This window comes from Borostomias antarcticus, assembly GCF_949987555.1.
Source record: "Borostomias antarcticus genome assembly, chromosome: 9".
Lineage (NCBI taxonomy): Eukaryota > Metazoa > Chordata > Actinopteri > Stomiiformes > Stomiidae > Borostomias > Borostomias antarcticus.
This window is the reverse complement of record NC_140242.1, coordinates 1022515-1034593: the sequence shown is the minus strand read 5'-3', so window position 1 is coordinate 1034593 and position 12079 is coordinate 1022515. Positions and strand designations below refer to the sequence as shown.

General features: G+C 41.7%; 1 protein-coding gene across 1 annotated transcript; it reads right to left on the bottom strand.

The window, feature by feature from the left end:
• Positions 1-8532: 8532 nt before the first annotated feature.
• bhlhe22 (basic helix-loop-helix family, member e22) lies at positions 8533-9336 on the bottom strand (the record flags this gene model as incomplete). The annotated part of the gene is made up of 1 exon (XM_084443092.1): positions 8533-9336. The coding sequence occupies one exon, from the start codon at positions 9334-9336 to the stop codon at positions 8533-8535; it is 804 nt and encodes a 267-aa protein (XP_084299218.1).
• Positions 9337-12079: the final 2743 nt, after the last annotated feature.

Below are 12079 nucleotides of genomic sequence, written 5' to 3'. Positions count from 1 at the left end.
AACAGGTACCTTAGATTTTAGGCCAATAATCTCACGACATCCACCCGTCAATCAACGCTATCCTTCTATCAAATCTGTCTAAAGTTCTTAAAACCCGTCCACTTGTCAATGTTCCAATCAAATTCTCCAAATATTATGTCCCACCCTCATAGCTTGTTTGCGTCGGAAATACGTCAAACTACGGAAGTTAGATGATCTCAAACGTCCGTTTCAGTGCGACTTTAAAGGTTTTTTTTCCCCTGGACATTTAAATCAATTACCTATTCTTCAGTCTTCCACCAATGAAGGACAAAAACAACACTTCTAAACAAAACCTGAGTGCAGTAGCCAATCCCGATTTACGCAACACCACAAACGGCTCTGTTGTTGAATGGTATCTTGTAATCCAATGGGAATAAAAATACATCAAATTACCACACAAAAAAAGAAAAAGCCACCAGTAAACAGGGATTAAGAGATTATGTTGGGTATGGGGGGTGATGTTACTCCATAATTATATTTCAGATGAGAGAATAATTCACACACTTTCTGTGGTCCGTTCAGAGAGAAACATGTTTACCTGCCCTCAAGACTGCCTCACACAAACATCCTCTTTACAGGGAACAGGGAACTATAGACACTTTAATATACTGTCATTACATATATTTCTAAATATTAAAATTAGTCAACAATCACTGGTAGTGGTAAATGCATTCAACATATTATAATGAAATACAACATTTTATTATTAAAAACAAAACAAAAAAACAAAAAACACACAATGGCATAGTCCTCAGAGTGTTTAACTAAGCAGTTTGATCCCGTCAGATGAACACAGCGGTTCATATGAGGCCATGGTCATGACGTCCTAGCTGTAGAGTTCCCTAAGGACCAGCACTCGGCATCCATGTTGCACACCGGCCTCAGACCAGCACAGAACATTCACAGAGGTTCATAGAACAAGCAGATTGAGCTGTACTGTGTTATGTTACCATCATAATTATATACTCTGTTCATGTACTCCTGTGTGAATTGAATCACTTTGCCTCTTTGTTGATCTGCGTCAGTAAGCCCCTCCGGCCTCGTTTAGAACAATCCTCTGGTTCATCTCACAGTATATATACCTCACAGTATCTACCTCACAGTATATATACCTCACAGTATCTACCTCACAGTATCTACCTCACAGTATCTACCTCACAGTATATACCTCACTGTATCTACCTCACAGTATATATACCTCACAGTATCTACCTCACAGTATATATACCTCACAGTATCTACCTCACAGTATCTACCTCACAGTATATATATACCTCACAGTATCTACCTCACAGTATCTACCTCACAGTATTTACCTCACAGTATATATACCTCACAGTATATATACCTCACAGTATCTACCTCACAGTATCTACCTCACTGTATCTACCTCACAGTATCTACCTCACAGTATTTACCTCACAGTATCTACCTCACAGTATATATATACCTCACAGTATCTACCTCACAGTATATATATACCTCACAGTATCTACCTCACAGTATCTACCTCACAGTATATATATACCTCACAGTATCTACCTCACAGTATCTACCTCACAGTGTTAATGTATATATACCTCACAGTATCTACCTCACAGTATCTACCTCACAGTATCTAACTCACAGTATCTACCTCACAGTATCTAACTCACAGTATATATACCTCACAGTATCTACCTCACAGTATCTACCTCACAGTATATATACCTCACTGTATCTACCTCACAGTATCTACCTCACAGTATATATACCTCACTGTATCTACCTCACAGTATCTACCTCACAGTATATATATACCTCACAGTATCTACCTCACAGTATCTACCTCACAGTATATATACCTCACAGTATCTACCTCACAGTATCTACCTCACAGTATATATACCTCACTGTATCTACCTCACAGTATCTACCTCACAGTATCTACCTCACAGTATCTACCTCACAGTATATATACCTCACAGTATCTACCTCACAGTATATATACCTCACAGTATCTACCTCACAGTATCTACCTCACAGTATCTACCTCACAGTATCTAACTCACAGTATATATACCTCACTGTATCTACCTCACAGTATCTACCTCACAGTATATATATACCTCACTGTATCTACCTCACAGTATCTACCTCACAGTATATATATACCTCACAGTATCTACCTCACAGTATCTACCTCACAGTATCTACCTCACAGTATCTACCTCACAGTATATATACCTCACAGTATCTACCTCACAGTATCTACCTCACAGTATATATACCTCACAGTATCTACCTCACAGTATCTACCTCACAGTATCTACCTCACAGTATCTACCTCACAGTATATATACCTTCACAGTATCTACCTCACAGTATATATACCTCACAGTATCTACCTCACAGTATATATACCTCACAGTATCTACCTCACAGTATCTACCTCACAGTATCTACCTCACAGTATATATACCTTCACAGTATCTACCTCACAGTATATATACCTCACAGTATATATACCTCACAGTATCTACCTCACAGTATCTACCTCACAGTATCTACCTCACAGTATCTACCTCACAGTATATATACCTCACAGTATCTACCTCACAGTATCTACCTCACAGTATCTACCTCACAGTATCTACCTCACAGTATCTACCTCACAGTATATATACCTCACAGTATCTACCTCACAGTATCTACCTCACAGTATCTACCTCACAGTATATATACCTCACAGTATCTACCTCACAGTATCTACCTCACAGTATATATACCTCACAGTATCTACCTCACAGTATCTACCTCACAGTATCTACCTCACAGTGTTAATGTATATATACCTCACAGTATCTACCTCACAGTATCTACCTCACAGTATATATACCTCACAGTATCTAACTCACAGTATATATACCTCACAGTATCTACCTCACAGTATCTACCTCACAGTATATATACCTCACAGTATCTACCTCACAGTATCTACCTCACAGTATCTAACTCACAGTATCTACCTCACAGTATCTACCTCACAGTATCTACCTCACAGTATCTATACCTCACAGTATCTATCTCACAGTATATATACCTCACAGTATCTACCTCACAGTATCTACCTCACAGTATCTACCTCACAGTATCTACCTCACAGTATATATACCTTCACAGTATCTACCTCACAGTATATATACCTCACAGTATCTACCTCACAGTATCTACCTCACAGTATCTACCTCACAGTATATATACCTCACAGTATCTACCTCACAGTATCTACCTCACAGTATCTACCTCACAGTATATATACCTCACAGTATCTACCTCACAGTATCTACCTCACAGTATCTACCTCACAGTATATATACCTCACAGTATCTACCTCACAGTATCTACCTCACAGTATATATACCTCACAGTATCTACCTCACAGTATCTACCTCACAGTATCTACCTCACAGTGTTAATGTATATATACCTCACAGTATCTACCTCACAGTATCTACCTCACAGTATATATACCTCACAGTATCTAACTCACAGTATATATACCTCACAGTATCTACCTCACAGTATCTACCTCACAGTATATATACCTCACAGTATTTACCTCACAGTATCTACCTCACAGTATCTAACTCACAGTATCTACCTCACAGTATCTACCTCACAGTATCTACCTCACAGTATCTACCTCACAGTATATATACCTCACAGTATCTACCTCACAGTATCTACCTCACAGTATCTACCTCACAGTATCTACCTCACAGTATATATACCTTCACAGTATCTACCTCACAGTATATATACCTCACAGTATCTACCTCACAGTATATATACCTCACAGTATCTACCTCACAGTATATATACCTCACAGTATCTACCTCACAGTATCTACCTCACAGTATCTAACTCACAGTATCTACCTCACAGTATATATACCTCACAGTATCTACCTCACAGTATATATACCTCACAGTATCTACCTCACAGTATATATACCTCACAGTGTTATGTATATCTACCTCAGTGTTGCCTGTGTGACCTGGAACCTGGGACACACACACACACACACACACACACACACCATACACTACCAGAAGCCTGACAGAGCTGAGTTACAGTGCAGTGTTTGATGTTTGATGATTGATTTGGTGGCTCGGCCTATGTGGGCCATATTTCTTCCCTCGCTGTTTATGGCCCAGCGTGGATGATTCAATCCCAGAGTTTGGGCCTGTTACTGATAGGAAGAGGAGCCTTCTATCCGCAGCGCTCATGTACATTTTGAATTTCCATGTTTATCATGCTTAGTATACATCACATCTGCGGTGTGAATAGGCACCCTGCTGGCTCTTGATATGGTAAATTGGATATTTTATGGTTTATGAAAAGGGGGGGGGGGGTTATCTATCATTTTTATTCATGACCTCATAGTCCACCCATAAACACCGATAAGACGGGTTGGGCTTTATTAAATTCATGAATAGAAACGATGTTGTTGATTATGGCTACTGTTAGCCTCTGGCTACTGGCCTCGTCAGTCGTCTTCCTATGAGACATGGAGCGCCTCAGTATATACAGCGCCTCAGTATATCACCTCACAACCGCATGAGATATACTCAGACTGGCTCTCTTCCCACTGTGTAGTACCTGCTAGTTTAGCACCCATTACAATGCTCCGTCAACACTGTGTTGATCTACGCACTGTTACCGTATGTACATAGGAGGGGTTTGTGGAGAGGCAAAGAAACTTTTACAGTTAAGTGGAGGGAAAGGCAGAAATATCAACCTGGCTCCCTTATCAACAGAGAGATGTCATCATTTAGAATGAACATCTTGGCTTTTCAACCCTTTCTTTGTGCCTTGTCGGCGTTGTTTCCTTTGGGTCTTGTGCTCTGTCTCTCACACACACGCTCCACACACACACGCGCATGCACGCACGCACACACACACACACACACACACACACACACACACACACACACACACACACACACACACACACAGTGAGTATGGCTCTGTCTCCCCCCTTGGGAATAGCCTCCTCTGAGCTAATGTGAGTATTAGTATGGGTTAAATGCTCCAGTCATTTGTGCATTAATGCACATTGCATAATTCATGTTTTTTGTGGAGTCTCTGTTTTCATCAGACAGAAAGCTGCCGTTACTTTGCAGTTGTTTTTAACTGAAAGTATTAATTTGTGGCGAGTCAGTTCCTGAGAGTAGGGGAGCTCTAAGCATAATTACTGACAGAGTATTTATACGCTTAAGTCCATGATTATCTCCACTCCTGATTAAGGCTCATTCTGTGGTGATTCGAGGCATTTATGCCGTGATGGGATTAGATAGGGCTGGGTAATGACCCTGCTGTCTAAACGTCTCACAAAGACTCTGGACCAGGATTTGAGATTGGAGGAAGATATGACAATATTATGAAGCGGATACGCAAACTCATACCCCTGCCATGGGAGTCAGGTGCATTCAAGATTTAGTGTGAGCTGAACAGACTTAATAAGGTTCACTCCAAAGGCATTAGCTATTGGCTTATGGCGAATAGTTTGTGTTCTTAAGGAATAGTATAAAAAAGATACATATTATGCATGTATAGATTTTGTAATTTTATTTGTGACATATTATTTGTATTATTTCATATTAGTGTGCCATATTATCTATGTGTGACATATTATTTGTATTATTTCATATTAGTGTATCATATTATTTGTGTCAATGTTCAAGTCACTAATGGAAGTCTTCAACTTCAGTGTGTAACCTCAAATACTCGGTGAGCCTTGACTTGAATCAGGAAGATTCTCATGTACTGGTTTGGTAATATTTGCCCAAGCTGTATTTGCCTGTTTATTTTAATATTTCCAAAAAGGCTTATACTCCAAGTTCTATTTGCCATGACCGTAATTACTATCGTTTTTGTATTCAAGTTGTTTTTATTATTATTTTTCCATTTAGCCTGATATTTGTTTGTCATTTATTAGACTAGGCTCTTCCTACTAGTCCTGACTAATCTTCCTGTACCGTTACTTAAGGACTCGAGTTTAATTTCATTGCAAATGCTCGCACGTGCTCAATGCTCAACCTGTCTAAGGGTGAATTATGTGAGTTATCAAAGACCAGATGAAAGTGTTTTCAGAATAGTTGAAAAAGTCTGCATAAAAATTCCGTAAGTATAAAATGATCGCCCTGAAAACATCTCGGTGAATGAATGAATGAATGAATGAATGGTGACGCTGTCCGTGGTGCTGAAGACACCGGGACGCACGCTCACTAGAATGCAGACTCGCTGTGTCTATTATTGAATAAAAAATTAAAATAAAATATAATTCTGACATTATGATAGGGTACTTTATGATGCAGCATATTATTTTGAGAAACAACAAAACAAACCCCTTATAAAAGACGCCTTTTGTATCATCTTGAATATCATCATTTATTTTGTTGGTCTGATTGTGGTTAACGTGATGCCATTTCATTTACATGGGTCTCTTCATTAATTTGTCACTTTTTGATTAGATACTAATTTGTTGGTTTGTTGTTGTGTCTTCAGGAAAGACAGGATAGCCAATCACAAGCTTGTCTATTTAATATAAAAAGTCTGCAGCCTGAAGAGTGATCACTGCTGAACTCCAAATAGATCCAGACTTCACTTCATTTAGTTCGGCTCCACGGTTGTAGCCCTCCTGGGTGAACTGGATTTAAATGTAGGCCTGTGCTTGTTGGGACTGTAAGTTGTTCCTAATGAACATTTCCCAGCCAGGTTTGTGAGGTAAACCTTCAGCCTGGTCCACATTCGAGTCCCTTGATGGACAGCAGACAGAGGACAGTTGCCAAGCTGACGGCAGTGCAGCTGATCACTGCTATGTCGTGATTAAAGACACCCGATTACGGCAATGATCAGTGTCGTAATTACTTTCCTTAATCACATTCTGGAGGTCTAATTGCCTTAACGATGTGTTTCATTAACGTACGTAGGTTAGTACGTAGGTATTACAGTCGACAGTTTTCATACACAGTTGTTTTCGAATTAACATATTAGACACCGTCATCGAAATTGTTTTAATAATCATAATTAAGGTCGCCAGAGCGTTGTCATGTAATACTAACAGACAGTCTCTGGTAGCCGCGGGGCGATGTTACCCACCACGTCTGGCTTTCTCTCACAAGACTCCTGCTCACACGCCAGGAAGTGACCGCTTCTGATGGAGCACAATATTATGTTTCTATTATTCTACCGAAAGCATATTTGGCACATGCCAAGGTTTTCAGGAGCAACACGCAACTTTTAGGAAACATAAAACAAATAACTACCTGAGATGAGAGGCCCACGCTGTTGCTAATAAATAAAACAAATAACTACCTGAGATGAGAGGCCCACGCTGTTGCTAATAAAATGTTTGAACAAGCTTAGACCCACACTACAATAATATAGAAAAAAAATGTTGATCGTCTATATTCACATTGCAAATAATTTTGCCATTAAATTCAGATTTTCATTGTCAGTTAAATCGGGCCTAGTCAAATATGTGGTGACATCAGACGAGCAGACATGAATATTAGTGTTGTTCAAAATATTTTAATAAAGCTTTCCAACACATAAACACATACAAATGTCCCTCTTTACCCACTGGAACTAACGTATCTACAGCAATCACAGCTTGACCTGACAACGCGCTGGTCCCTCAGGACCTCGGCCTTATTATGCTATTAACAATATTAGGAAACGCAAATTATACAGCAATGTCGGTGATGCAGAATACACCATGCAAACAAAAATAACCAATTAATAAATTAATAAAGAGAATCCAGAATGTAATTAGCATAAGCTTTAGAGATTCACCTGAACGTCCATTATGTTACAGTCTCAGTTAAATAGTCAGTAGGCTTGCACAACTGCTATAGAAATACACAAGTCAGATCAACACAACTTATTTGTGTGTAAATTACACCTCTTATAAAATTTTGTATCTTTGATTTTCCTCAAGACATTACTCTTGAGTGCTCTATAAAAAGTACACAAGGCATGGGGAGACTAGCAAACAGCAAAAAGTCATTTTATGTGAATCAAATAAATAAAAGCTGCAGTATTGTAGTTTATTAAACTACAATACTATGTGTCGGCGGTTGTCCATCTGTTCAAGTGAAATGGTCGCAGGTTGTCAGGTCACAAGTCTCCATAGGGTCCATATCTGCGCACGTGATAATCAGCTCCCTCTTGCAACATCATTTGCAGCCACTCATATACTTCTGTTTGGTTGTCACTGTCATTCACACCAGCACTTTAAGGGTGCCTCATATACACAATCAAGTATTGTCTGAACAAAAAGCGCTTTTTGAATGTTTTTGTAAATGTTATAAAAGTATTCATCGGCATTACTTCTTGATCTGTGTACTGACTGCAATACAGTGCCCTACATCTCCTCTCCAAAGTCGAAGTATTTTAGAAAGTGGTCGCCTATACTTTCGCATGTGCTTCTCTGAGTCTCTACCGGCCGCTGTTGTGATTCCGTTAAGGCTTGTCGGTACAATGTTTACACAGGCTGGAGGTGACGTTGTTGAAAAGGGCACATTTATCGGGACAGGAGGACGCCGCCACTCCGGTGGGGAAGGGGTACCCGGGCGGCTGCTCGTACGCGCCTAACCCGGGAGCTGCCAGGGCAGTGTTGGCGGGTATAGAAGCCGCGGAGATGGTCTGGCCTTGGTTGAGATACGCCACAAGCCGCCGCATCTCCTCCAGCGCCTGTGCCTGCATGAGGATGTAGTTTTTAGCGAGCAGCAGCGTGGCGATCTTGGAGAGTTTCCGCACCGAGGGGCTGTGCGCGTAGGGAATGACGCCGCGCAGCTCGTCCAACGCGTCGTTCAGATCGTGCATCCGCCGCCTCTCTCGCGCGTTGATGTTTAGCCTGAGCGTTTTCTGCTCCTTGTTTTTCTTACCTCCCTCGGGTTTACCCACGGCCACCGTCCTCCCGTCGGTCAGGAGGACCATCTCACACCTGCCGTCACTGTCATCGTCGGGACTCTGCTCCCCGCCGCTGCTCTCGGCCGCCGAGGTCCTGTCGCCGCTCTCCCCGTACTTAACACACAAAGATCCGGTGGGCAGACCCAGCGTCCCTCCTCGCCCCCCCGCCAGTCCTCCGGGCTGAATTGGGTCCGAGTCGGTCTGGTCGAAACAGCTGATGGGAGACTGGCGGTCTCTGACGGGCATGTCAATTCCGGCTGTCGGTCTGAAGTGGTCCATCTTCTTGCTGGACACGGCGCTTAGAGTTTTGTGAAAAATGTCTCCTGGTCCGTTCAAGTTCATTCTCCTGTCCATAGCCTTCCCGATCCCCCCTTATAGGCTACGACTGTGTTTTGGAGACTCTGCTTATGCTTCTTGGGAGTTTCTTGTTCTCTCTCTCTCTCTCTCTCTCTCTCTCTCTCTCTCTCTCTCTCTCTCTCTCTCTCTCTCTCTCTCTGGTGCTGCTCCTCCAGATCTCCACCGCGATCAGCGTGACGCGCAGGGCGCAGGAGTCTTTTACATCATGATCTCGAGGCGGGTTGTTAAAGAGCCTATTGGCACACGGGGGCCCCTCTCCTCTCTTTCTTTACCCAATCACGTTAACGTTTTAATTAATAGGATTTAAACGGTGACAAACAGTAAGCGCGTGTTCTTTCACTCCCTCGGTGTCCCTCTCCGTCTGAGTCGCTCCAGACACACTTCTAATGGAGTTCGGGTCTATCGTCACAGGGAATAAACACACCTGAGTACATGTTGTTTCTAAAGCACCGGGAACCATGCATCTGCACAGCGACATTGGTGTCGACAGCCTCCCGTGTGCTCAATCTAAAGATGCTCTCCATTCCACAGTGAATTAGACCGGGCCACACGAGATCTTCATTAACTGTTGAAACACTCAAGACAGTTGAGATATTTTCTGAAGAGTGTGCAATTTTCTCCCTTGCTTTCTTCTCCATCTTGATCAGAAGCCATTGTGACATGATAGGCTACACTAATAACCTTGATATGCTACCCTTTCCACAGAGACTGGTTCAAAAGTCGTTATGAGAAGGTGTCATTATAGTCTTTAGAAAAGCAGCACATTGATAACACAAATTCCGATATGTATTAAAACACTTCAGTTCTCTATTCATGAACCTTTGAATAGATACAAATCTGAACAATATTTGTTGCAGGTGCCAGAGTTATACACCCTCTCATTAACGTAGGCTACGATATGAATCTCAACGGTAGGTTAACCATGCCTACACACGACACGTTCATAACGTCTTTCCCTGGCAGTGTTCCTACACCGGGACTAATCCTTGTGTTGAACTCGTACATTGCTTGGTTATATTGCCATCTACTGGTAAAAAGTGTGTGCTACACTAATGTCTATGAGCATCCATTCATACTGAGGGACACTGCCCGTCTAATGCTGTATACTGTATTTGAGATGATTTTGATTCTGGTCAGGAGGTCAGGGGTGACCAAACAAGAGACTATAGCCTACATGAATCTGCTGCCATGTAGCAGAACAGGAGTCTCTGTGAGAACAGCTTTATCCAAACATCTGTGCTGCATTAAACCACGGAAATCACCAAACCCTTTAGTGGGGTTAGAACCAGTAGAACCCCCACCCCCCCCCCCCCCCCCTCCGTCAAGGTCAATGGTTCCCCTGTGTCGAGCAGAACAATTATCCTCCACTTACACAGACACTCACACCCTCTGAACCAGATTCTTCATCTTTCCCCCTCAGCTTCATCACTGAGGAGTGAAGACTCTGTCTGTGACCCGAGTCTGCAGAGGAAACACCTTCATGGCCAATCAAGTCCGGGCTAATGAGACCGATGGGCCCCGGAGCGCCGGAGCAGGCGTCACACACACACACGGCCCGTCACACACACACACGGCCCGTCACACACACACACACGGCCCGGCGGACTCCACAGGACGCACTCAGCACTTTGATAATGGCGCCAGGCTCCAGGAAGGGTGTTTTAACTCACAATAGTGTTCATCACCTCTGAAGATCATTTATTTAATGCATTTAGTTCATGGAGAATGTGATTTTGAAATGGGTCTTACTCAGTTGTAGGCTATTCAACATCTAACAGTATTGGTCCCATATAATTCATTGAATTTTATTTTAAATTCCATAAATCCCATAATTTCTGTTTTGTGTTCTGTGTGAGGAAGTAAATATGACATGGTGATGGACTGATCCGGTGTGCTGCTGAGTGCTGATCTGTCTTCATAAACACCTTTGTGATCTCACCTTTCACAGGCTGCCCAACGCTGTGCAGGACATTTTTTTTATGACATGTCCTTGGTACTGCATGTGCTGTCTGGTATTATAAGTGAGTCAACTGTCTTTTTGAGGTATTTACTGGTTTATAAGTGAGTCAACTGTCTTTTTGAGGTAGTTACTGGTTTATAAGTGAGTCAACTGTCTTTTTGAGGTAGTTACTGGTTTATAAGTGAGTCAACTGTCTTTTTGAGGTAGTTACTGGTTTATAAGTGAGTCAACTGTCTTTTTGAGGTAGTTACTGGTTTATAAGTGAGTCAACTGTCTTTTTGAGGTAGTTACTGGTTTATAAGTGAGTCAACTGTCTTTTTGAGGTAGTTACTGGTTTATAAGTGAGTCAACTGTCTTTTTGAGGTAGTTACTGGTTTCTACCACAAGATGGCAGACAGGATCCATGAGTTTGAGAGCGCTGAAGGCCTGAAAGAGATGAACTACATATAGGTGTTTATGGACTAGATTTTGTTTCACTACACAGATGTATATGTTTGAATTAATTTATCAAGGGCTTGACAATTAGCTAGACCAACATTGCCGATTTGGGCTCCAACTTGATCACAGGAAATACACAATAAAAGCTCAAAAGCGCCTCTGGGTCCATATTTCATCCAGATGATAAACTCAAATCTGATAAATGAATTGATTAGCGTCCAGTATTTTCCCCAATGCATGCATTTTCATTTGGAACATAATTCATGTTATTGAAGTCCATCTCGACCAGTGTGTTCAGATATAACGTATGGATATAAAATAATAAGATGGTATGTCAGTGTT